The sequence below is a fragment of the Toxorhynchites rutilus genome, chromosome 3 (genome assembly GCF_029784135.1).
Source record: "Toxorhynchites rutilus septentrionalis strain SRP chromosome 3, ASM2978413v1, whole genome shotgun sequence".
Classification (NCBI taxonomy): domain Eukaryota; kingdom Metazoa; phylum Arthropoda; class Insecta; order Diptera; family Culicidae; genus Toxorhynchites; species Toxorhynchites rutilus.
In genome coordinates, this window is record NC_073746.1 from 60,593,200 (window position 1) to 60,620,549 (window position 27,350).

The 27,350-nt window shown below is 39.7% G+C and overlaps 2 protein-coding genes across 6 annotated transcripts in view; one reads left to right on the forward strand and one right to left on the reverse strand.

Annotated features, from left to right (window-relative positions):
- Positions 1 to 7,177, forward strand: part of LOC129775907 (locomotion-related protein Hikaru genki) — a 67,998-nt gene extending 60,821 nt beyond the window's left edge. For 3 of the 5 annotated variants that reach the window (XM_055781136.1, XM_055781139.1, XM_055781137.1), the window contains 6 exons: positions 44 to 217; positions 408 to 605; positions 660 to 803; positions 860 to 1,069; positions 3,147 to 3,341; positions 3,715 to 7,177. In XM_055781136.1, coding sequence (XP_055637111.1) covers positions 44 to 217; positions 408 to 605; positions 660 to 803; positions 860 to 1,069; positions 3,147 to 3,341; positions 3,715 to 3,929 — 1,136 coding nt within the window. In that variant the 3' untranslated portion in view covers positions 3,930 to 7,177. The remainder of the gene's footprint in view (positions 1 to 43; positions 218 to 407; positions 606 to 659; positions 804 to 859; positions 1,070 to 3,146; positions 3,342 to 3,714) is intronic. The other 2 variants (XM_055781140.1, XM_055781138.1) reach the window with 1 other exon arrangement.
- A 35-nt stretch (positions 7,178 to 7,212) lies between these two features.
- On the reverse strand, positions 7,213 to 27,045 carry LOC129775908 (homocysteine S-methyltransferase-like). Its single transcript, XM_055781141.1, has 4 exons — positions 26,899 to 27,045; positions 14,221 to 14,796; positions 7,609 to 7,916; positions 7,213 to 7,546 (listed from the first exon to the last, which is right to left on the reverse strand). Exons 2-4 carry the CDS (start codon positions 14,716 to 14,718, stop codon positions 7,381 to 7,383), a joined length of 972 nt encoding a protein of 323 aa, XP_055637116.1. The 5' UTR covers positions 14,719 to 14,796; positions 26,899 to 27,045; the 3' UTR covers positions 7,213 to 7,380.
- Between the last annotated feature and the right edge of the window lie 305 nt (positions 27,046 to 27,350).

Sequence of the window (27,350 nt, forward strand, 5' to 3'; positions counted from 1 at the left end):
CACCTCTGCAACTTCTCAATAACTGCTTGCCTTCGATCCTCAGATGATAGCCCACCTTCAATACGAATCAAAGTGGGAGTTGGATCGGCAGCCTACGAACCGTCCGGAGTGCTAGCAGTGCTCCCAACAAGCACCATTCATTTGGACTGTATGTACCCGCGGAGGCGCGGCTCCCCAGAATGGACCTGGACTGGCTGGTTCCGGCAGTACTTAACGGGTATGACACTCAACAACAACCACTCAATCAACCATAGACCCATTGGCATCCGATCGTCCAAATCTACGAATCTTCTCTTCACACCATCTGGTTGCTGTTGCTTGAAGAAATCGCTTCTGTTCTACTCTTATCAGATGATTTCCTTTTTTTTTCTCTCCCGGATTGCCTATCCTACCCTTGAACCCAGTAGATCTGCCCGACATGGACACTACTGTTAACCAATTCAACCCAATTCCTGATTTTTTCAATGTAGGTTGGTCAGCGGTTCCAGAGGAGAAGGCTTCCCGATACCGGCTCACGATTAAGGATATTCAAAATCAGGACTCGGGCACGTACACCTGTGCATCACCGCGTGGGCTCACCAACAGTATTGTGATCGTGGTAGCAGGTAAGTGTCTTCCGATGGCTTCCGATATAATCTGTACTTCTGTTTGTATTTCAGTGTCCCAATGTTCCGCACTTTTGGAACCAAAGCCTCCCCTGTCGCTGCGTCTGGAGGGGATTAAACTTGGACAAAGGGCTCTGTATAGATGTCCCCTTGGATATTCGCTGCAGGGAACCGCCAATGCAACATGTCTTGCATCAGGTAGACAATAATTTCTGTTTAGGTGTTCAACTATCCAATTTTGGTACCCGTTTTAGGAAACTGGTCATCACCATCGCCCAATTGTCATCCGATCCAGTGTCCGCCTCTGTTCCTGGAAGATCCCCATCTCAGTCTGGTCGAGCTGAATACTTCCGCCTGGGGTCGAGCGGTCTTCCGTTGCGCTTGGGGCTACCGTCTCAGTGGACCGCCTGGGCTTGAGTGCGAACCAAACGGCCACTGGAGTGGCCCAATTCCAAGATGCCGCGGTACGAATCTTAAACATCACTTAAGGCTGATTTAGACGATGCCAGTCAGCGCTCTAGTTGAAGTATCCAGTGAACAGAGAACAGACACTCTGTTCAAGTTAGAGGCCAATTACTTGTTCGATACTGGTACAAGTATCTCGAACAGAGTGTCTGTTCTCTGTTCACTGGATACTTCAACTAGAGCGCTGACTGGCATCGTCTAAATCAGCCTTTAGAGTCATTTTATAATACATTCATATGTTGATTATCTCACGCCTTTTGGCGTAGGACTACGTCTTTCAGAAAGGGTGGCAAATTTCGATAACAAATCTCGTTTTTTATGAAATAAATTTAAAATTAATAACTATATTAACTACGAACGAAGAGTGATAATTTGCATACAAATCGAATCGGGAATCTCTAAGATTTGTTTGATATGTTACACAGGGTGGCGCATAAGTCATGCAACCGATTTGCACAAAAAAAAAATCGTATAAAAAAAATGTCTCACGATACAAAATTTTTATTCTCGAATAAAAAACGATACAAAGTTGACAACTGATCCGCTTAGGAACCAACACGCTCGATAGTTACAGTGCGATCGTTTTTTTCCTTCAGAGAGCGTTGCGTGACTTATGTGCCCCCCTAGACATTATAATCCACTGTTGCGGTAAAAATCAATGAAAACTGGAAGCATTCCCATGATACACTTTTTCTGCCGATTTGTGTGCTTACCTACCCGTACCGTCAATAACCAACAAATTGTTGTGGTTGCATTCGTTTCTGCCCGTTTCCAACTTATTCGGTATAAAACCATCAGCGATTTGAAATCACAATCAAAAACCTCGTTTGATGATCACCGAAGCAACGCAGTTGCTGGTCGAGTGCCGAACGAGAATGAATTGTCTTTCTCAAGACAGGGGGAGGAGAAGTTTGGATTAAGTTTGTCCACAAGATTAGACGGATTAGACGATCTCATCAAGTAGTGCTCAATTATTTGGCGATTCTTCAAGAATATGGTAAGACGGAGAGAGTAATCGAAGCTCTCTGACCGAGATAAGCGGGAAAAGCTAGAACAGGCTCGAATACCTCATAATCGCATATGCAAATAAAGCAATATTTCAACTACTCAATTGCTCGGGTGACAATCCGTCAAATTTTGGTAAAAAATCCTCACATAAAGAGGGCTTAAAAGGTTAAAACTCCTCATCTTACACCATCTCACATCGTCTGAGTTTTGCCAAAGCTCACATGAACCGACAGTGGAACATGGTATGTTATGACAAAGAATGTTTCCAAAAGAATACATTTTGCTATATACCATAAAGATAAGTTCTTCAATGTACAGGTTATCTTCACTGACGAAAAAAAATTCAATTCGGTCACCCCATGGTTAAAACGGGTACTGGCGTGATTTACGGAAGAAGGAACAGTATTTTTCAACCAGGAATCTTGGTGGAGGCTTGTGCGTGGTTTGGGCGGGATTTTGTGCAACCGGAAAACTCAAGATAGCTTTCACATCATTGAAAGACTACACACATGTTCTGGAATCCTCTCTCCTACCGTTCTTGCGTGGATATCGTCACAAAAAATTCACATTCATGCAAAACAATGCTACTATTCATACCAGCAAGTAAACTAAGCAATGGATTAAGGTCCAAAAACTTAGCGTCGTTGGATTGGCTCTCCCGACTTGAATATTGTTGAAAAAAAAACTTAGGGGGGATCCTTGTACGCAGATTCTACTCTGTTGGAAAACGGTACACCACGACTGAAGCGCTCAAGGTCGCAATTGCGGGAACATGGAAAAATCCGTTCAGCAGAATTTGGTAAATAGTATTCCCACACAAACTTTCAATGTTATTAGTCGAAATTACCAATTATTGACATGTAAATCAGCCGATCGTTTTGAATTTTTCATCGAAAATACTTATGAATTTTGAAGTCGTCTTATAGAAACTGGACAGCGAATTGAATAATATAATTTCGTAGCCCTACGTCGATAATGCGGTCGTGTTCTAGACACAACCCCTTAAATTTTTTTTTGCAACATCATTTCGTCATTTTATAGCATAATTTTCTCTCTCTCTACAACCAGCGATTCAATGTCCGCAACCATTGGTGCCGATCAACGGCCGGATAGATGGAACCAGTGGGCTGAACACGTTTGGCCAGCGTCGTTACGCCGTCGGAGCGCTTGTAACATTCAGTTGTACCGAAGGCCATCTGCTCGTTGGGGAAGCATCGATTGTGTGCACCGAAACCGGCTTCTGGTCTCATCCACCCCCCTTCTGTAAGTAAACGATCTCCATCGCACCTCAACAACCGTCTGCTACTTGTTGTAGAGCGTACCGAAACAAAATTTAGACACATATTAGTTCCTTTTTGAGAGATCTCTAACCGGATCGTCCCAATCAAGCCCCGCCCGACAAGCAAACAAACAATTTACTTGCCCATTTGCAACCCACGTGATCGTACAATCGGGTGCCAGAATCTAACCAAATCTATTCAATTAATTGACTGCAAAACCCCCGATTTGCTCGAGACTGGCCCGCGATGGCACAATTGCGAACTCTCGGCGAATGTTAACCTAGTTAGTGTCTCGGTTGGATTATGTACTCGGGTCGAAAATGAACACTCACCCCAATCTTTCCCACATTCTTCAGGTAAGGCCCAATGTCCGTATCCGGGAGATCCACCGAACGGTTTGATAGCTCCACTTAAATTCCACTACGACCCCGGAGATTACCTTACGGTACAATGCCGGCCGGGATTCGTCGAGCACGGAGCGAACGGTGGGCCACCGGAACGTCCCCGCTGCACTCCCGAAGGGGACTGGTCCGGACCAGTTCCCCAGTGTCGAAGCTACGAGGAGATATAACTATACCAGCACCGGCGGCTGCCCAGCACTGGGTAAGGTACTTATTTGTGATAACAGTGGAGTATATACAGGACGCTCTTGTGTGACAAGAGACAGGTTAGAATTGCCATCAGCAGATACAAATACAAAATGGTTTGGTGTTTTTTATGAGAGTACAACTTGAAACGGTTTAACCCTGTAGAGAAAACAAAAAGCGTAGCACTTGAAGCCATCCAAAAGACACATGGTACTGTACCTTAGTAGTTTCCCGTGTGGTGCGAGGTCACGGTCCGAAAGCAATTTTTCGACGAATTTACTTTCAATTAGTAACCGTAACTGTTACGCCACTAGTCCTAGAACGTAATCAGTTGTTTGTAAATATGATGCTGACACAAAGCTCGTAACCAGTTGAGGATCTAATTCATTCCCACCTTATACAAGTTCATCGATCCTTCGTCGAAATTTATCTTGATCAATCAAATCATATCTTGTCTATAGAATTGTCTAACTGGAAACAGGAAGAAAAACAGTGTATGTACTTAAATAAACCGTTAGATCCCAGCGATCACAGCACATTACTTACTACTACAGCATTTGCAGCTGCTTTTCTCACATTTCCAAGCACGATGTTTTACCACCTCCCGCCCCCAAACGTATAACCCAAAAGTTATCACTCAGAATCAATACATCCAACAAAGTAGGAGTGAATATTGAAAATGTTGAAATGTTTGAAGGTGAAGAAATGTGTATACAAATGAATTGAACATCGTTATCGATAAGTTGTCAACTGTTATGCAGACACCAAGCACGAATCGGTAGGATCTTCTTATACCTATCCAATGTAGCTATAACGAATCAAGCCAAATAGTGTAGAGTTACTATATCTCGTGTATTCGCTGAATGCTGCGTAGGTTTACTTCTGGTACCAAACTAGTCATTTGGTATTTTCTTTTTTCTATTCTATAAACCCTTACAAATAGACTCTCATAAACAAATCGCCTCTCAATGATTGACCTACAGCACTTCATGTCACACTTTATTCACGCTGGCTTGATAACTATAGCCATAATAGCCATAAGTTCTGTCGTTTGGAAATTTATAGCTCGAGAACAAAACGAGATGAAAACTACATTTTCATTGAAAGTATAAAACTATCTAAAATCAACATTTTTGGCCAAATTTTTAAAATGGGCTTCCCTATTCTTCACGCAGAGTCTTAAACAGTTGAACCAACCGTCAATCGCTGCACGGATTGTTGCAAGTGCGAGTTCGTGGGCTGCCTTCTCGATAAAATTCTTTAGCGATTGCAAATTCCGATTGAAATTTGCACATGCAAGCTCCGCCAACTTCATCTAAAGTAAGTAATCCAGTGGATTGAGATCTGGGCTACCGGATAGCCAATCATTTGTACACTAATTGTTCATTAATAGAAAGCGATTTGAGCAGCTCGTAGAACTGTTTCGCCGTCCTCCAGCTTCTCAATAACACGACAGCTGCCACACGCTCCTCGTGCACACCGAACTTCACTTCACTACTACTACATGAAAAAACGGAGAGTAATATACCTGCTGGAAGAGGCAAAAATTTATTACCAATTGAACATGACTTTGCCGAGCCCAGCCCACAAATACATTGCTGGTTGCATTTTTTCCGAATAATAGAGAATTTGATTTTCATAGATAACTGTTTTTTTTTAATATGTGTTTTTTTACCTCCGCAGAGGAAGCGTCATTTTATGCAAAAAAATGTTTCTAACGTTGTTGATTTACTTATTTAAACCCAATTCGCTCTGCAGAAAATTCTATTTTCGTTAAATACTTACCATTATCTATATAAATCGTCAAAATAGTCCAATTCCCCGATCCCCGATCTTTATTTTATTGTATTCGTTCCTGTCCAAACATCAATGTCATGGGGAGAAAAAAAATTGAATTTTTCAAAAACTTTGAGGAATGTTCGAAAAAAAACCCTCATAGTTCTACAACGATCGTTGTTAGTCCAATTGGATTTCGCGTTTGCGGAATTAAGCTTCGTGTTCCGTTGGTGTGAAGCGAAAATGGTAATGGATTCTCAGGTGGGTTAACACGCTTTGAAAATTTAAATTATGAATGAAAATTTACTTTTTTGAATCAAACATGTATTCCATGTAACGGAAAAACATTTTATTTGCAAGTGAATCAAGAATCTTGAGCGAAAATTGTGTCTGGAAATAAATTTATATTACGAGTTTTGGTAGAAGTTTTTATAGTAAGAAAAAAATTGTGAATGGTCAATTAAAAGATCAATCAATGAAGAGTTCTGCAATCGAACCCACTAACGTTCGCTTAGTAAGAAAACGAGAATATTCGAAAAAAATTATACCATAAACTCAATTATGGGCGGGACAAAGTTTGCTGGGTAAGCCAGTGAAAAAAATATTGCTGGTGAAAAACTACTTGTTCAAATCTACCACTTTTTGCTATGCATTTTGTTTATGTTTGCTTCATTTAAACTCGATGTTAAATTCAGCTTCGATGTCCCGAGTAGAGAAAATTCTTCGTGTGCGGCCGTTTCGCTTCACGTTCATTACTTTCATTCCCTACATTGAAACGAAGTTTTCAATAGACCCTCTCAAAGCGAATTGATACATTCATTTTTTCAAGCTGGTTATATTCAAATGAAATTTTCGTTGATATATTCGAAACTTACTCACTGAAACAATTATAGTCTCTTTTTATAATAAAATTTGTTTTTGAGGCAGAAATTTTGCAAAATGAATGTGTCCGGCATCTTTGAAAAAATAAGAATGAGTCGGGAAAAACGGACACTTGAAGGGAAAGATGGACACTAACTGAAAAGTTATATTTTGAAATTCAAATTGATGTACTCAATAAGTGGCGGACGTCAAATAGGCCTTAGAAATGAATGAACAAAAAGGCTTGACTAAAATCACATAGAAGGCCTTGTAATTTTTTTCATTTTTTTAATGTCTATATTATATATATTTTTATATATTTTCGTAACAGTTGACAAGTTATCGTATACGTGAAATGCAAAAAAATCGTATTATACTTTTTTCAACTTATTCACCACGATCAATCATATAATTAACTTTATAACAGAATTGAGATGAAAGAGGGTAAATCAAATACATTGTCGAATACGCTTATGTTTCGAATCTTCGAGCAGAGAAATTGTATATCACTCGAACACGATGAGAACCTATTGCTATTGTTACTGTAAAATCAATTATTACTACAAGGATTATAAAAATACATGTATACACAATCTTGATCGGTTTTGATTCCATCCGAAACGCACGCTGTTTTATCAATCTCATGTGAATATATTTAAAAAATCTAAAATAGCCTGCAGTTGTCGAACTCCTTAAAATAACATACAATCTTCTTTGAACACAGTACATGTATAGAAAAAACATATAACGGTTGTCACAGACATCCACATAAAATGCATCGATTCAATTCACAGTGTTTCACAGCGATTTCAGGGAGCCCTCCTGCATGGATGTTACGGTTTGTTTAATGCGTTTGATATCTCTTGCGTAAGTACGGCAGCAACCACCTATAAATCGAGCTCCAAGTTCGATCCACTGAGGCACATAGTGCTCCAGTGGAACGCAGTCCTCCCTTCCCTGCCACCTGTCGGATCGAAGAAAGAATTACAAATCTTCAGAATCAAACATCTCACGAAAGAAGCTCACCCCGCTTCAACGCTATAGACCTCCCCCGAGTTGGGATACACGACTAGTGGGATCCGATCGTGGACGGACCGTTTCTCGTTGATTCCTTTGAACAACGGGGTCACGAACTGGGGATGGACACAATTGGCACCGACGGCCAGTAGGTTGCCGTTTCCCTGGCGCTTCGCTTCGTTCCATATGTAGGTGGCCGTTTCGGCGAACGGTTCTCCGTGAGCAATGTGCGCGCTGTCCTTGCACTGAAAGGCGATCCAAAACTTGACCTGCGGATATTCCTCACTCATCATGTCCAGCATTGCCTCCGCCTCCATCTAGAATTAGTCGATGTATTGTCGTTTTGTTATTTAGTTTGTTTACAGCGTGATTGAAAACAAGTTAACTTTTTTTTGGAGGGCCAAACGGCCAATGAAAAAGCGTGGATGATTGGAGTGTTTGAGAGAGAAAATTTGTTGTAAACGGCCATTTTTGTGGAATTGCACCACGATAATGCACCAGCTCATCGATTGATCATTGTTATTCGACCAAAAATGACCACGTTTCACACCAATAATTGAATTGCAAGGTAGAATGTAATTGTCAGCATTTTAAAGCTATAATAAGAGAGAGAAACCCAGTCGCAACATAAAAAATTTCGAGTTATTGATTGCATTAGGTTAAGCATTTCGTAAGCTACATACAACATTTATATGATTTGGAAAATCATGCGTGCAGCAGGAATAACGTATCAAAATTGTTTTGAATGCTCAACAAAAAACCCTTATAGCACCAAACTTCAAGCTTGTTTTTCTCGAAATCATAAAAATGTGGTCCGGTCTGACTTGACATCGATAATTATAAGTCTGAACACTGCTATAAAAAGTGTTTCAATGACAGAATTGTTCATTGGAAAAAGTGTATTGTATAGTGTATTGTATAGATTGCTTTCGATAAAATAAGCATTTTAGTTTTAAAGACAAATCCTGGTCCAAAAAGAAAAATTATTTGATTTTTAGATAAAAAAATCATTATTCTACACGCCTTCTTGTTTCACTAAACTTTGATCGTGACTCTGCAATCTTTACATGCAGATACTGTGGGGTCGTGCTATACAGTAACCAGCATAAACAAGATCCATGGCGTCAAATATAAATTTAGCGGAAAAAAGGGATCATTAATCTTATCCATATATTTATTATATGAAATTTGAGTTGAGTCCCATTTGTTGAAATATATATTACATCATGGAAATGAAATATATTGAGTCATCTATATTGCTTCGCAAAAGTCGACAGTGGAGCTCAGACGTAAACATTTGGTGCTCAAGTGAAAAAATAATGAGTGAAGATGAAGATGTGTTGAAAGGTAATTGCATTGCAGATCCGAAATCTCATCGTGGGCGATTGCCTGAAAAACCAATTTCAACGCAAAATAATTGAATGTGAGATATACCTACTATGATACAGTTTAGGAGATCATTTCGAGGCATAAATTGCTTAGAAGTGATGCTGATCGCCTTGGAAGAGGATCAACGCGAAAAAGTGACTGACGAAATCTAAAAGATTCAATAGAAACAGATGGAGGGTAACGCCCAAGACATGTCCGTATTTCTCAGAATTATTTATTTCAATTAGCTTGCTTTGTAATCGTCTGATACTTCGAAATTAAATCTTCAGTAAAAAATTTTGCGTGTTATGTCTCTTGGGACCGTAAGTATGCAACAACGAGGAACTCAGCATTCTTACGTTTCCTTACACCGACGTTAACAAATGTGCGCAAGTAGAAAAACTTGCAGCTTTGAATGTTGAACGTGACAGACTTCGCTTCTACACAGCGAAAGTTCATTCGCCTCTAGCCTAGAGAAACATCAAATGGAATATTAAAACCAACTCTCACTTGTAGCCTTCATGAGAACGTTGATATTTGAAAATGTATTCTCATTTTTAAAAACGGCTTTAATTTCCAAATTCTGCTCCATCTGATCCAAACATGGAGTCCCTTCTCCTTTTCAAACCGGATCCAATGCGAACATCATTTCTTCGGGGCTTCGTGTTCGTAGAGGGCTACCGGTCTTATAAAAAATTGAACATGGAACACTTCATATTGGATAAGAGTTTGTTGGACCTTAGGGATTTGAAGAGCCCATAGTAGCCACGACTACCTTTGACAATGTGTTTTTTCATTTCACGACTATTGTTGTCGATGGTTATCAATGAGCCAAGGTGAGCAAACTCGTCGACCATTTCGAGATCGTTGCCTTCGATTAAACGTTACAACCAAGAGGGATTTTGTTATGATCAGCTCATCCCGCTTACATTAATTTTGTCTTTATATTTCATTATATCAACAGGCCTGAACATGAGTGCCCTAATGATACTCGATACTACAAGGCTAATATCTACATGAAATTATGCCTAACAGGAAAGAGCGGTCAAGTATGCCTTTTTTAAAACTTGCACGAGAAGTCATAAGACAAGCAGCAATGGTTAAAAACACAAAACATACTCGAAACACGATCGTTGTAATCATAATCTGGACGAAAGTTAGAGAGGCAGAGAAACGTATGAGAACGCATGTTACGAAGGCGTATGTTGGAATTGATCAACTGAAGAAGATCAAAGCAATCGATTTTCGAGGAAATCAGATCTGATGTGAAAGTTGCCTTCGCTACATCTCTACGTAAGCTCAGCAAATCGAGTCCTATCAATTGCTGCGAAGCCATCCTTTCTACAGAGGCGTCTCGTCCGCCTGTTCAAACTGTTCATAGGACAGGTAGACAATCTCAGAATAGAATGTATATTATTTCACATTTGTAACATGGATGAGGAATTATCGAAGATAATTTTTTTAATGATTTCCATATTATCCCGAATACCCTTATTATATTTTCTTTTTTGGTGGAACACAAACCCACCGTGAAGAATATAATCTTATAATTACATTTGAATAAACCCCAATCCGCGTGCAACACAGCCTTCACACTACGAAATAAGCAGTAATGACTACCGGGTTCAAACCATTCTTCTGAACCCGTCGTCATCCAAACACAAGGCAAACACAGTCAACTACTTATGAAACGATCACTACTACTAATGCGCCGCCTTGCGTAAAAATGACGTTTTCGGTTCAATATTTCTGCTGAACAAAACCGATGCAAACGATGGAAAATACACACCACCATTCTTCGAACATCTTCATTCATTATTTCTGTGGATGTGGTGGTGTTCTTTCGTTGCTGTGTGGATTTAATTCAAGCGTTTTTTTCGATTTTGTTCATTCGACAACTTGAACCCGGTACATATAGTGCACGTATGTATGCTTACGTTTCAAAACCTCCGCTTCATTGACCGGACATGCTGCGTACATTGGTCTTAATGGTGACAACATTGTGGCCCAGAGCTATGATGGCGCTACTGTAATGTCCGGAGATAAATCTGGTGTGCAAACATTGGAGAAACAACGGTTATTCACTGGATATATTTACTGTCGCGCACACGTATTGAACTTGGTTTTGCTTCACTCGTGCACAAACAACAAGAAAACGTCAAGGTTTTTCAATACGATCTCATCTCTTGCGGCATTTTTCTCGCAGTCGTCAAAACGCAGCGAGACATTGAAGCAATTTATGGAGACCAATATACCAAATGTTAGCAAAAATAGATGATTTTAATTATGAACCTATCAATGAATGTTTGTGTGAGATTTACCTTGGCGACAGTGTCTTTGATGCTGAAACTTTTGCTTATTTCATACCACTCGAAATTCGATGAAGCGAAGCCTTGTAATAAGCCGACGGTTCTTTTTAAATTATAGTCATAGTCATAGTTCAGATTATCGTTGGATAAAACCTGCATCAAACCTTCTCCGAAACGGCTGATCAGAATGATACTGACATTGCCTAATACAACGGCATCTGTTGAAAGAACTTTTTTTGTTGTTCGACGGATTAAGAATTATTTGCGGTCAAGATCTGACCTGAAACGGTTATTCGGAATTATGGTGATGACTGTGGAAAAAGTTTACTTTCATGACATAAGGCAGATGTCTTTATTTTATGACGAAATCATTGATAAGTTTGCGCTCATAGTTGACCGTAGGATTCTTTTGTTATACAGGCAAACCTGTTTTTGTGCGTGTAATAGGGACCGCACAAAAAAAATCGTGTTCCCTAAACCATTTGGAAAAAGACATTTTGTTATGTGGTGGATAGGGACCGCATAAAAAAAGTTTCCTTAAGAAAATAACCCAAATCCTAATGATTTCATTCGTGATCAACATTCGATTTCCTTTTTTCCATTTCATAAGCTGCCTACTCAATTGCCCAGATCATGAAATCAACTCTTTGTTCCTGTCAATAAGCTACTGACATCTTAAAACAAACAAAACAAAACATGAGAATGGGAATTAACTGATACAGTCCCTATGTAGAGCGATAAAATACATATCAAAGAAAGAAAAAAATGATCGATGATTTCATTTTTTTTAAATACCACACAAAAAAAGTCGCACAAAAAATCACAAAAAAAATCGCATGAAAACCCGCACAAAAACTGGTTTTACTGTATAGAAATGTACTTATATATATATATATATATATATGTATGTATGTTGAGAAACAAAAATGTCAAAATCTGTCATCGCAATAATGTTGTTTGAATGATGCAAGTGAAATTGAACAGGTAACTCAGTTGGTCACGCGTCGCATCTGCTTTTCTAGCTGCTTTGTGATTCTCCACTTGGATCGTAAAAATGCCCCTTCGTTCTTCCCGTACCTTCAAACCCGTGAAACAAAACCATTGTGCGAAGCGTGCACTTCTTGAAACATTCCAGCGTTTGTCGAGAACTATAAAACAGTTCCATTTCCTCACATTTTCTCTTATTCAAGCGGCGCTTTTTTCCTGAAAGACCCGTATTTACTGCCTTCGCTTTAGTCGATGTTGTGTAGGACTCGGCAAGAATTGGTGTAGCCCGAGGATGGAGAATTGCAACCATGGTATATTAACAAAATTATGTTGTTAACCATATCTTTTTCATAGGATATAGCATCGCTGCAAATTAATAAATACTTTGCCCTCGCTGGCTTGAGCGCAACCGGAATAAAATTATTTCTTCTCCTTTTTTATATTGTAGAGCAATTTTTGTTCATTGGCGGAACTTTAATAGCAAATGCTTCTCTTCACATTTGTGTTTTTTATTTTAGTACTTGAACACAGCCAGCGGCTGGTGTGATTATTTTGACTGAAGCACATTATGCATATTCTAAGCGTGCTTTCCGAACCGAGTGATCCGCACGACAGTAAACAACAATTGACGGATTCCCGCAACAAGTGCCCTATTTATTACACACATTGAATCACGAACTATGAAAAACTGGTATACCAATTAATACAAGATCATCGCGTGATTCGTGAAACGGGTCGAAGCAAGACGGTTCTATGATGGGGTCACTAAGTCGGTTAATAAGGTAGTATATGAAAACAATGTTGAAATAAGCGGAAAGTCCGAGAAACACAGGTTCGCGAGAAAGCGTAACATAGGGAAAGAGGGAGAGGGAGAGAGAAGAGCGGTTTATCACAAGCGTCTAAAAACTTGCATCCCTTTGTATTGAATAGAAAAAGCACAGTAGACTTTCAAGTAGGCGCAGAGTGATCTTGGTGTATTCGCTCACCTTAAAGTATACATGGTGGGGGAAAATTATCCGTGTTAAATAAATCATTCATATCTTTATTAATCTTATTTTTTCATGACAATGTTATCTGTGGAAAACTTAACAGCATTATCATGATACATAATGTAAACATTAGAGTTCGAAGTTTTTTTTCTAGGCCACACATGCCTTCAACTTTTCAGAGATCATTGAAGATAGACTTATTTAAGCAGATTTTCAGGCGATCCAACGATATGTGTGGATTACTAGCGGGTCTGAACTCAAGAATCAGACGGGGATATACATTGGATTCAGATCAGAAGAGTTTGACGACCATTCTTTTTTTTTGTTAAATGTTTTAAAATAACTGTGTTGCAGAGTTTCACTGTCTTCTTCGCCCCATTCGACGGTGCCCACTCTAAAAGTCCCCGCAGACTGCAAACTTTCTGACGGCCGATAGTTTGGTCGGCTTCTTAATCAGTACGGAGAGGTATACAAAGGCGCACATTACACTGATTCAGTATCGGGCGATAAAAAAGTTTGATGGGCTTCCCGATTGCCTCCAAACTAACCGACAATTTAGTTAGCTCGGGTTGCGCACTGAAAGCCCAGCCCTGCTAAACTATCGGTCATTAAAAAGTCTGCAGTCTGCGGTTGCTTTTATTGAAACGCTCATTCGTTTTTTTTTTTCCAAAATGTCTATAAACCCAATGTGCAACAGTATTCTACAGGAACTCTTGATAGAATTGTTGAATGACTTTTTTTTATAAATACTAAGAGTATACTATCGGAATCGGTTCAAAAAACAGTTTTGTACACTTTCTAATATTTTTGTGTGTTTCGCTTTGAAGGAAAAACCTCCAAAAAATCACCTTATACATGCTCGTATTATTACCACAAGTTATTTAGAACAACACAACTACGATTTTACCTTCATTTCATTTCACTTTTTCTAGCACTAATTATGAACAGTTTAACCCCCTCACACTCACCTTACACGGAATGGTTTCAATCCCAAGCACATCGACGCCCACCTCCAAACAGGCGTCAATTCGATTCCGGTGCCACTTCTTGATCGTGTCCGCCGTGACATAGTCCGCATATTCGCCTGTATACTCCGACCCGTCATGCAAATGAGCTCCGTAAGGGCCCACCGATGCTACCAGAAGCGGTATCTCACTGGCCTCGTTCTCCGCCAGAAACTTTGTCCTGGCCATCTGGGCCAGCTTCACCGTGGACTTAATCAGCTGCAAGCTCGCCTCTTCGTCGAGATTCAAATACTCCATATAGCCTTCGATACTGGCCTGGTAGGTGTTGGTCATAATACATTCGGCGCCAGCTTCCAGAAAATCGAGATGCGTTTTGAACACCGCCGAAGGATTGGTAGCATTGAAGCGGGCACTCCACAGCGGGTCTCCGTCGATGTGCTTACCCACGTGAACCGAAAGCTGCGTAGCGAATCCACCGTCGAGGACTGTCACTCGGTTCATCGTGCCGTGCGTTCAATATTTGTAAATCGAGGAGAAAGTCACTTCTAACCACACACCCGGTTGACGATCGAACAAAGACTGAAAGTAGAGGCAAACAAGCTGGTTATGAAGTAAGAAAAATCGGTTATCAGTGATCAACAGCTTCACGACGGAGACCCCTTGTCTATAGTAGGAGCCGAACAAATAGGCAGACAGACAGACAGACAGACAGACAGCCAGTATCACAAAAAAACGAGACTATGCTGTTATCAGCTCTGAACTGAGTGAAGAAGAGCGATGAAGTTTGCAAACTTCTAAATTGTTTACAAATTAATCTAGCAGGAGGTAGTGCGTTCATCAACAATAGGGGTCAATGATGTAATGCAGTAGTTGAAAAAAACCACTATCAGGCAATACAATGCTTGAACAAATATAAAAACGATTAATACTGGTCCGTACATAATATTCAACATGAACGTCTCTGGTAGCGTTAAAAGCGATACGACCCAGGCACACACTCAATCTTGAGGTGATATGAACCGGATCACACTTCGCAGTTGAATGATCGGTTCGGATCGGTTCTTCGCTTAGTAATAAACGCTCAAAGTCCAGAGCCAATTTGCACATGTATTCTATGTTTCTCGTCAGAACAGGATAACCTTTGCGGCATCTCGTGGAAATCAACTGGATGGTACGGCGAAAGTTGAGTTCCTAAGAGTTGTTTTTGGCTTTGAATAGTATACAAAGAAACAATAGATAAAAATTGGATAATCAAAGAAAAAACATCGAATATCGACGGTCTAGAAATGGAAAAACAAATAAAAGCGTAAAACTTTTCTTGAGGTAGCTCCCATATTTCAACAAAAACTCGGAATTGATTGACGATTGATTACCAACAACGAACTGCTCACAGTGCCCTTCATTATGGTTTGTTATGCATATGCTGTGAGTTCAATTACTGCTTTGAAAATGCTATTTATTTTTCTCCTTCCTGGAGAGGAGTCAGCCTTCTTGTACAAATAGTTACATCAGCAGCAATTTCAGTTTGTTGACGGTCATTTTCATCCGAAGATGACGACATTATCAATTTTTTTTTAGTTATACGTACATTCAGGATTTTCTCTTTATAACTAGTACTTTCTGGCGAAACAAACACTTCCTCTTCTGATTGATCGTCTGAAATACAACATGGGCTAAAAAGTCCCGGGATTTTTAATGAAAGCAATCGTTTTTTGAGCAAAGCTGTGTTTATTCCTCAACATAGTTTCCTTCGAGGGCAATACACTTGGTATAGCGAGTTTCCAACGTCTTCGAAAAATGCTTCATATTCTGAGATGACTTCTTCATTCTATGTGAACCTCTTTCCCTGGAGCCGCCGCTCATGATTTGGGAATATATAATAGTCGCTAGAAGCATTGTCTGAAGAATATGCGGGTTAGCAACCAATTGGAATTGTCAAGCTTGGACATCGGTGTGTTGTTGTGATGGTACAGAACTTTTTTCTTCGCTATATGGGACCGTTTTTTCTTTATTTCGTCGTTCAATTTGTCCAATAACGGTGCATAATACTCTCCGGTCATTATTTTTCCCTTCTGCAGGTAATCGACGAGGATTATGCCATCTGTGGTGCTTGTACGCCCCTTTTGTGCTTTTTAAATTCACTAAACCACTGATAAACTTCTGCTCAAAGGAGCAGAAGTGGAATATTATTTCGTCAACCACTGCATTGATTTCTTCAGGAGGTTTTCCTATCAAAAAACAATCTTTGATCATAATACGATATTCCTCTTTTTCCGTTTTCTACGAATGAAACTTCACACATTAGCTAGTGACAGAAGAACCTTCAAGATGAATCTTGTTCATTTTTAGTCCCGGGACTTTTCAGCCCATGTAGTGAATGTTGCTCAAATTCCAGGATCAAAAACACCCTATTCGATATCGGAAAGTCTCTTATACTTCTAAAACTCTAGCTATTTTTGGAATCTCGGCTTTTTTGGGGCTCGTTAACGCTCGATCGGATCTAACTAAAGGATTGTCTTCTATGTTTCAAACAAAACGGGCAATCGGTAGAACATGGGTTTGCTTACAAGAGACCGCCGCTTCCGACGACGGGTCGGCTGCCAACTCGGATAGCGTCACCTCGGCGGCTTGGGGCCGCCTCGGTTTCTTATCCTCGATAGATAGGGGCTTCGCTTCCTTTACATTGACCTCAGAATAAATTTCATTACGAAACAATAAATCCATAATAATAATTGCGCTAAGGAGGTGTTATTAAGTAAGTTTCACTTTTTTCTTTCTTAACAATCCTTTTCACATCCTCAAGGCATTTATACTTTATAATTTTTATGTTAAAACTATCTGCTGATTTTGGAAATATTCCATAGCCCGTGTTCATTTCTGAATGATCTCTTAGTCTTTAAGAGCAATACGGAGGGGAGTATCCACACGAATTTTTTAAAACGACATAGCGAAGTCTCCAGCATCATTTTCAAATTTCCTCATTACAATTTTTTATTTTACTTCGTATTTTTATTGCTTTATGTTGGTTTATATATATATATATATATATATATATATATATATATATATATATAAATATATATATATATATATATATATATATATATATATATATATATATATATATATATATATATATAACCAATGTTGGTTTGATTCAATCTTATTTATTAACAGGAGATTCGACAAAATTCATTACCGTTCCGAATCATATTTCGGACATTTTGAAATAATAACTTTTGAAATGCTTGATGCCCTGATGATAAAACTATAACCCTTTAGTTTTATCATCAGGGCATCAAGCATTTCAAGTTTTTTTAAAGAATCAATTATGATATTAATTTTATAGTTACATCATCAAGTCATTCAGTATTTCAAGTTATTATTACAGAGTTTCCGAAATATGATTCAAAACGGTATATGATTTGTCGGAATTGTTCCTTCTTCGAGTAAATGATGCATTCGGGTGAATGGTATTCGGGAGAATGTGGCACAACCAACCAACGCACCTGTGCCAAATCAGGTATTCAAATGTTTCCAAACATATAAATAAAATTGTCTTTTTCATGATTAACATTAACATAAAGTTCCGTTCCAACGACTCAGGACAATCCCTACTCCATTATGCAGAACGACGAGCCTGTTGCTGACGCTCCCAATGCAGGAAGTTCCGGTACATCGCAGGGTGCCGTCAGGAAAAGAAAAATTACTTCTTTTCCTTCACTCCCCAGAAAGACGGCCGAAACTTCCCAAGTTGGAATGAAAACTCGAATTGAACGTGCTGAGAATAGACCGAAGCAAGTACCTCCTGGTTTAAGCTGTTCTTCCACGCACCAGGGGTCCTCAGCACTTCCCGGAGCAGCACCCACCCGGTCTGTTCCATTTTCGCGGTCGAGGCAACAGCCACAATCTGGTTTGCTTGCGCTTTCTGACCTGGTGGACAACATTTTAAATGCTCTAAATATAAATGACCCTCTTAAAAGCATAGTATTATGTTTGCTTCCGATTGTGAGAACATTTTTGAAAGAAAAATGTGGTTTTTTAGCAGCGTTCATTTCCCTCGATGCCTGATTCAGTGCAAGAGGTCAAGGATTTGACCACTGTAATACAGTGGAATTGCAGAAGCATCATCCCTAAACTAGATCAATTTAAATTTTTAGTTCATAGTTCTAACTGTGATGTATTTTCCCTCTGTGAAACATGGCTTTCTTCAGCCGACGAGCTGAATTTCCACGATTTCAACATTATTCGCCTCGATCGAAATGACTCGTTTGGTGGCGTACTATTGGGGATCAAAAAATGTCACTCCTTCTATAGAGTCACTCTCCCATCGATGACAGGCATTGAAGTTGTCGCTTGCCAGACACAAATCAATGGTAAAGACTTCTGCATTGCCTCGATATATATTCCTCCAAGAACCATGGTCGGCCGCCATCAGTTTTTCGATATCATCGCGGCATTGCCGGAGCCGCGGCTAATCTTAGGTGACCTCAACTCCCATGGAACAGCATGGGGGTCACACTATGATGACAGCCGTGCCACGTTGATTTATGATCTGTGCGACAACTTCAACATGACAGTTTTAAATATAGGGGAAGCAACTAGGATAGCCAACCCTCATGCACGGGCAAGTATGCTAGACATATCACTTTGCTCTTCTTCATTATCCCTGGATTGCACGTGGAAGGTAATTCAAGATCCCCACGGTAGTGATCACCTGCCAATATTTTTATCGATCGCCAATGAATCAGGTTCTCGTGAATCAGTCGATATTGCGTATGACCTCACGAAAAATATTGACTGGAGAAAATTTGCAGAAATAATATCTGAAGCACCTGTTTCAATGCATGAACTTCCTCCACTCGAAGAGTATAACTTTATATCGAGTTTGATTTACGAAAGCGCACTTCAAGCTCAAAAGAAACGTGTTCCTGCTACCACTTTCCGACGACGTCCTCCATCACTTTGGTGGGACAAGGAGTGTTCAAAGGTCTACCTTGAAAAATCATCTGCTTTCAAAAAATTCAAGAAAACTGGATTAGTGGAATGGTTTCGAAAGTACCAAGCTCTAGAAGCCAAACTAAAAGGTCTGATTAAAGCAAAAAAGCGTGGATATTGGCGGAAGTTCGTCAATGGTTTGTCAAGGGAGACAGCTATGAGCACTCTTTGGAATACGGCTAGGAGAATGCGTGGCTGGAACCATACAAATGAAAATGAGGAATACTCTGACCGTTGGATTTTCAAATTTGCAAGAAAGGTTTGTCCCGATTCCGTTCCTGCACAAAACGTCGTATGCGACATTCCGCTCCAAGGCAATTATGAGAATTTTTCGATGGTAGAATTCTCAATTGCACTTCTCTCATGTAACAATTCAGCTCCGGGGTCGGACAAGATTAAATTCAACTTATTGAAGAATTTTCCCGACTTGGCAAAACAGCGTTTGCTGAACTTGTTCAACAAGTTTCTGGAGCTGAATATAGTCCCGCATGACTGGAGACAAGTGAGAGTGATAGCCATACGAAAACCCAACAAGCCGGCTTGCGATCACAATTCGTATAGACCGATTGCAATGTTATCCTGTATTCGTAAACTGTTAGAGAAAATGATTCTACTTCGTTTGGACAAGTGGGTTAAAACGAACAATTTGCTGTCAAATACGCAGTTTGGCTTCCGCCGAGGTAAAGGGACGAACGATTGTCTCGCGCTGCTATCTTCTGAAATCCAAATCGCATTTGCTCGCAAAGAACAAATGGCTTCCGTTTTTCTCGATATCAAAGGGGCATTTGATTCAGTTTCCATGGAAATTCTCTCAGAGAAACTTCATAATCGTGGACTTTCGCCAATTCTGAATAATTTCCTGTACAATTTACTGTCAGAAAAGCACATGAATTTCTCTCATGGCAACTCAAAATCTTCTCGTTACAGTTTTATGGGCCTACCGCAAGGCTCCTGCCTAAGCCCCCTCTTGTACAGTTTTTACGTCAATGATATAGATGATTGTCTAACTAGAGATTGCACGTTGAGACAACTTGCAGACGATGGAGTTATTTCCATCACGGGTACTAATCCCGCCGTTCTGCAAAAATCCTTGCAAGATACCCTGAACAACCTGTTCACGTGGGCTCTCAAGCTGGGTATCGAATTCTCTACGGAGAAAACCGAAATGGTCGTTTTTTCTAGGAAGCACGAACCCGCCCAATTCCAGCTTCACTTATCCGGCAAAGCGATCAGGTACTCGATGTTTTTCAAATACCTTGAAGTATATTTTGACTCTAAATGTACCAGGGGAATACACATTGCGTATTTGAAACAGAAATGCCAGCAAAGAATCAATTTTCTCCAAACAATAACCGGAACATGGTGGGGCGCCCATCCAGGAGACCTCATTCAGTTGTACAAAACAACGATATTATCAGTGTTAGAATATGGCAGTTTTTGCTTCCGATCAGCTGCCAGGATTCATATTCTCAAGCTGGAGAGAATACAATATCGTTGCTTGCGTATAGCCATGGGGTGTTTGCATTCGACACATACGATGAGTCTCGAAGTTTTGGCAGGAGTACCCCCGCTTACTCTTCGGTTCACAGAATTATCCTACAGATTTCTCATCCGTTGCAAGATCATGAATCCATTGGTGATTGATAACTTCGAAAATCTACTCCAACTGACTCCTCAGTCAAGTTTTATGTCTTTATACCATGAGTACCTTACCCACGACGTGCACCCTTCACCAGGCATCTCCAACCAAGTTTGCTTCCCATACTTTTGCAATTCCTCTGTCAATTTTGATCTGTCCATGCGACAAAAGATCCATGGAATCCCAGATCATCTACGTTCCGATTCTATTCCGGAGATATTTTCGGCAGAATATGGGAAAGTTAGATCTGATAAAATGTTCTTTACTGACGGTTCATGCATAAACGGGTCCACTGGCTTCGGCATCTTCAATGAAAATTCCAGTGCCTCTTTCAAACTCAAAGATCCTTGTTCCGTGTATGGCGCTGAACTGGGTGCGATATACTACGCTTTAGGGATCATTGAAACATTGCCCATCGACCATTATTTTATTTTTTCAGACAGTCTCAGCTCAATAGAGGCAATCCGCTCATTGAAAGTTGATAAACGCTCATCTTATTTCCTAACAAGAATAAGACATCTATTGAGTGTTTTGGTCGAAAAATTATTCAAGATTACCTTAGCATGGGTTCCCTCTCATTGCTCGATTCCGGGGAATGAGAAAGCGGACTCGCTAGTGGGCGCTTCAGAAGGCACACTTTTTGAAAGGCAAATTGCTTATAACGAATTTTTTCACATTCCTCGTCAGGACACACTCGTTAGTTGGCAGCGCATGTGGAGTGAAGATGAGTTCGGTCGTTGGTTACACACGATTATCCCTAAGATTTCGACGAAAGCTTGGTTTAAGGGATTGAATGTCGGTCGTGATTTCATTCGCGTGATATCTCGGCTTATGTCCAATCACTACAACCTAAACGCGCATCTCTATCGCATTGAGCTCGCAGCAAACAATCTTTGTGATTGTGGCGATGGCTACCACGACATCGAGCATATTGTCTGGTCGTGTATCCGGTTCCATGCTGCTCGCTCTCAGCTCTCTAGAGCACTGAGAGCAAAAGGCAGACAACCGAATATACCCGTCCGGGATATCTTAGGTAGCCGTGATCCTGATCTTCTGCTTCATCTATACCTGTTCCTCAGAAACGCCGATGTCAACGTTTAATGATTTTTCCTTCGTTGTGTCCCTGTTTCGTATCCCTCCTATCCGATCTATAAACTTTTACTTAGTCGCGGCAATACATACACACATTCTTTACAGATACACGGGCCAAAGGTTGTGCAGTCCACTGATGATTCAACAAAAGCCAAAGGTTGTACCGCTCATGACAACTCTACACGAGCTGATGATTGCGCCGGCTAGTGACCATTCTATCCTGGATTCCTCGAGAAGACGCACCACGCTAGATATGGGGTACAGACTAGGGGGGCGTTGCTGATTAATGGTCAGCTGCATCCCAATAGGAAGTATCCCGTGTCCGGCACAGGTACAGATCATTGAAGACAGCAACATCACAATTACGAAAACACTTGTAATACTAACCTCGAGCCAACCGCGAGTAATCGATTACATATTACTAACATAGTTATAAGGCAAACATTGTCGAAATATTGAACTCCCGGCCCCGTCAGGTTGACGCCATATGAGCCTTAATAATAATATATATTTTGGATAAAAAAAAATTAATTTTATAGGGTATTTTTTCGGATTTACATGTTATAATGATTTATAAAGTCCACCTTCTATTGATGTCAATGCGCCCCTAATTTGAGCAAAATTTTAATCAACCACCAGATGATTATTTGGTACGTATTCAGACCTCTTCTGGATGATAACACTTACAAATACTATAAACATCATGCTTGCGCACCATTTGTATCAGCTTTATATATCTAAAGGGTGGCAAAGGTTGTCTGTCAGAGTTTTTTTTTTCATTACAACGCTTTTTTTGTACAGTTTTATTCACCGATATTGACACGTCTATAATTGAACGTGTAATCATCCGATATTTGATTTGACTTGTAAGCTTTCAGGAAATAAACCTATTATAGATTTTCAATCATTCGTTGTATTTTTATGATCATTTGTTTTACTAATAAACATTAATGCATCTCGATGACCTCAATTTTGATCATGGGTTGTTCGATGCACTGCCCAAATATGCTTGGTTGACGTAAGTGCCCACTGTGTTTTCCTATTGAATTAAATAACAAAAATCATATAACCCCTCCGGGTCAATTTTGACTGTTAATATTTATTGAATAGAGACAGAATCATCAATAAACTGTTTCCAGTCATGATTATTCAGCTATAAACAAGAAAAAAGCATGTCACATCACTGAGTGGTGATGGTGGTTACGTCACCTTTGCAAACATGGGCAGTGGACTGATGTTGGTTTGTCCACATGGATACTATGGCAGCCGCTTGGTGCGCTGCAGTCCATTCATGGTGTCCTTCGTGCGTAGCAGAATTTCTCTGTGTGAGTGTTACACACCTTTCAAATGCCTAAGAAAAAGCAATTCAGGACATAGAAGTTAAGGTGTCGCTGCCTACCGGATTTTATGGTAATATGATGTAATTGTAAACAAACCGTGTGTTGCCTACCTGGCCTTCTCCGATAGCCGTACCAACACCACAAACCATACCAAACGGCCAAACAATCTAAACATGCGCAAAGCTTATGCGCCGAAATTCACCTGGATGTGAAATCAACATCATTTACCCTATTCCAAGTGCAGCGAAAAAAAAAATTTTTTTGTGGGTATTGCTACAGCTGTCTTATAAAGGATTAAATAATATTATTGATAAAAAGAGGGCCTAGGAGATTTTGTGAATTGAAACATATTTTTTCCCTTTGGAAAATGGTTAAATTTTCGATAAAAGTCGAAACGTCTCCGTCGGTAGTTCAAGTAATTGTAGAATAAAAAACAAATAGGTTCGGAAGAAATTCCATGAAATATCTGGAAGAGTTGCTCTGGATTTGTTGTTCCAACACGGAAGGCAAAAATGAATCCAATTCACCGATTGAGCTTATATTTTGCATAGGGTAGTTTTTCGTGGGAATCAACATTTTTAATCAAGTTCGCTTTAAAAATTCGAGGTGGCCATTTTAATTGGCACTCTAATGCGTAGTCACGAAAAAGTTGATTTTATTCATTTTGATGTTTACGTCACCTATACAAACCTGGGCAATATCATATCAGACTATATCAGACAAACGGGAAGAGGGAAGAGGGAAATGAAAATAAAAAATAATTTATAATTTTATCAAATACATTAATTTAGAAGAAGTCTTAACATTATTATAAAATATTTAAAAAAATCATAGGAGGTTGTGTCTAAGATACGACCGCATTGTTGACTTAGAACTACGCTGTTATTTTATAGAAGTGGCTTGTTTATACCTTCGGTTATTATTCTATAATGCTGTGAAATTTTAGAAACAACTGCTTAGTAGAATAATCTCTGAAATAGTTTTTTCATTGTAGAATCAGTTGACGATAATTGATTGATGATTCATTCTTGCCCTCGCAGTACAATACACTAGCTGATCGTATGTCGCAATTTCATGTCAATGCATTGAAAATTTACCTCGAACGCTATTCCGGTGGCCTTTTTCGCAATTGACATAGACTCGGCTACAGTCGATTATATACATGTTGCACCAGCACCATTATTCCACATCTCATAACTACATCAATATATCGTTGGCACAGCATGGAAACAACAACAATGACAACACTTGCAAGTATCAAATATCATGCTACATGTTTTTTAGTATTGCCTCAAATCAATCGCACCTCTAGGCATCGTTCGTACCACGTAAACCAAGCGCCAAACAAGCGTTCGCCATAGCATGCATACAGAGCCATACATTGGTGGCTTGAAACTACTAGAAATATAAACACTTCTCATCATTTTGCGCTATTCTGAAAATATTACTGGCCTCGAAAAAAGTTGCATTACTTTCTCATGCTCGAGAGAAGCGCAGCTGTCACCCTTAGTGGAGGAAGTTTTGCTACTGGTAAGTGAAACCTAATCACATACAAAATTCCTGAACGACATTTACTTTCTTGGTGACTAAACAAGCGGAATGAACTCTTTTTGTTAATATCAACAACATCGAAAACAGTAGCACTGCTTCATTATGATCAATATTAGCTCAAATGCAATCCTAGTTGAAGGAAGTGTTGCGACTGGCACGCGAACCCAAATAACTTATAACATTCTAGTAAGACATTCAAGATGCTTGGCATTCCCCAAATAATTTTTTGGCGCACAACCTTAACGCCTGCTTCGCCATAACGTCAGTTTAATGCATTGGTGCATTCTCAAAGGCACCAACGAAGCCTTATGATGACGGAAAACAAGCCACACAGCTTGTACTCTGCTGTAACATCAATGCGAATTCGCTGATGAGTTTGTCAAGAGTGACCGCCTTCACCACAGCGGGGGGAGCTTGATTTTGGTTGCTGCCTAGGTAACGGCGTTTACATTTTCGGCCGACGCGCCGAAATCGCCTACTTCGCTGTTGTTCGATGCGGTGTCACACTCGCGAAGGATCGGTTCAGTTCACTGCTTTTCACTGCACCAACATCGTGTGCATCATTAGATGACGCTTACCTCGAAATTTTATTGCCCCTGACAATGCGTTCGTTTTTTGTATGGCTCAAGCCTGCCTTCCTCTTCTTCTTGCTCATCACACACTACGCGAAGCTTCCAATTTATGACGCGGAAAGAAAAACACACGATACGAATAACGCGAAAAACGAACAGAAAAACCAAACGACGATATCCAAGTTGGATTACCACTGGTGGGGTCCAATCTTAGATTAAAGCGCAGCGAAAGCAAAGTGAACTGGATTGCTCAACAGTCCGATGCCGAATGGAAGTTTGCCTCAGCGAGTTCCACTGTTTATACTCCCCTTCATTCTTCTACTTTTCCTTTGTTCAAGGAGACTTTAAATCCTACGATTTCCGCTTCGTTGGTCGTCGATAAGTTGCTCGTTATTGACAGCTCTGTTCGGAAAAGCACACAATTAAACAGAACAAATGTATGGGAAAATAGAAACGCTTAAAGTTTCCATGAATTTTAACCATTTACAAACCAGAGGATTCTAATGTATAGCATATTAAACAAATCTTACGGAATTTCCGATTCGTTTGGTATGCAAATCGTCAAAATCCGTTCGCGGCAAAAATAGTTATAAACGTTAACTTTATTTCATAGAAATGTGACCTGTTCTCTGATTTAGCACCCTTAATGAAAGACGTAGTTCTACGTCAAAAATCAAGAAAACATCTTGGGAACAAATGATACAGCCGGTCGGTAGTTCTTGTGTTAATAATATTCTTAGATTGGCTCATTATAAAAAAGGGACCTTGAAAAGTAACGTTCTTTTCCGAAATAGAGATTCCGAGATTTTTGGCTGAATTGAATTCTGAATATTTTTTGTTGCGAAATTATGTGTTAAACTAGTTACGCAGCATTACGCCAATTACGCAAACCCGTTGGCGTTCTCGTTATGAATGCAAATTAGAATTAACACTAAGCTTTTACTCTCATTTCACATATCTGGATTATTTATTAGACGACCTCCTTCGAAAGTGTTTGATTTCAAGTATGATCATGAAATAAAGACTTCATTTTTACCAGAAGTGTTATTTCTATTTCCACTACTACACTCAGGGTTTGAGAATAAAATAGAACACAAATAAGTTCTATAATTTCCCGACAACATGTTATGATATAACATTGTACGTAGGTACCTACTATTTTTAATTTACGTCTCGTGTGTGTCTAAAGCTGGTAAACAACCACCTGAAATCAAACGGCAAACCCAGACGACTCAGTTCGCACAGCTTAACCAGCTGTTGTAAACACAAAGTGAAGATTGTTATTTTAAGATGATGAATATTCAAGTTCAAGGGACGATAACATTGTAGACCGTTTCACACACACACTTGTTCTATTAGAAATACACTGTTTTCGAAAATATAAATTTGTTTTAAGTTGAATTGATTTGGTATTTGCTTTCAATCGTTATCAAAACGAATAGATTCTAGAGCGCATATCACCTTTTGAACACTTAGTCGATATACTTACATCACTAGTAGTATTCGAGAAATTGTTACAAAGTTACAAAAATCACTTATTCTCACAAAATACACTTTCCCACAAAGGACCATCCACTGCATACAATAACTCTCTTCTTATCACTCTGTGCGCTACTATCAATCGTGCGCGTACAGAAAATAAACAAATCGCTAGCGCTATACGTTAATTTGAGTAGGTCGATCAATCCGAGCGGATAACACACTGCCTCAGCTTGCGCCACTACAAAGCAAACCACGCACCCAAATACACCGGGCGCCGGGCGTTCAATGTTGTCCAAGGGTATCACCATGTGTATGTAGGGGTTAAGGGAACCGTCGAATGGTGCAACTTTCGTAATGTTTCGTCGAAAAGAAGCGAGTGATACTAGTTCTATCAAAGCGATGTAGAGCTCAATTCGATTTCGAAGGTGTTGAACAATTTCAGGATTCCATCTTTAGAAT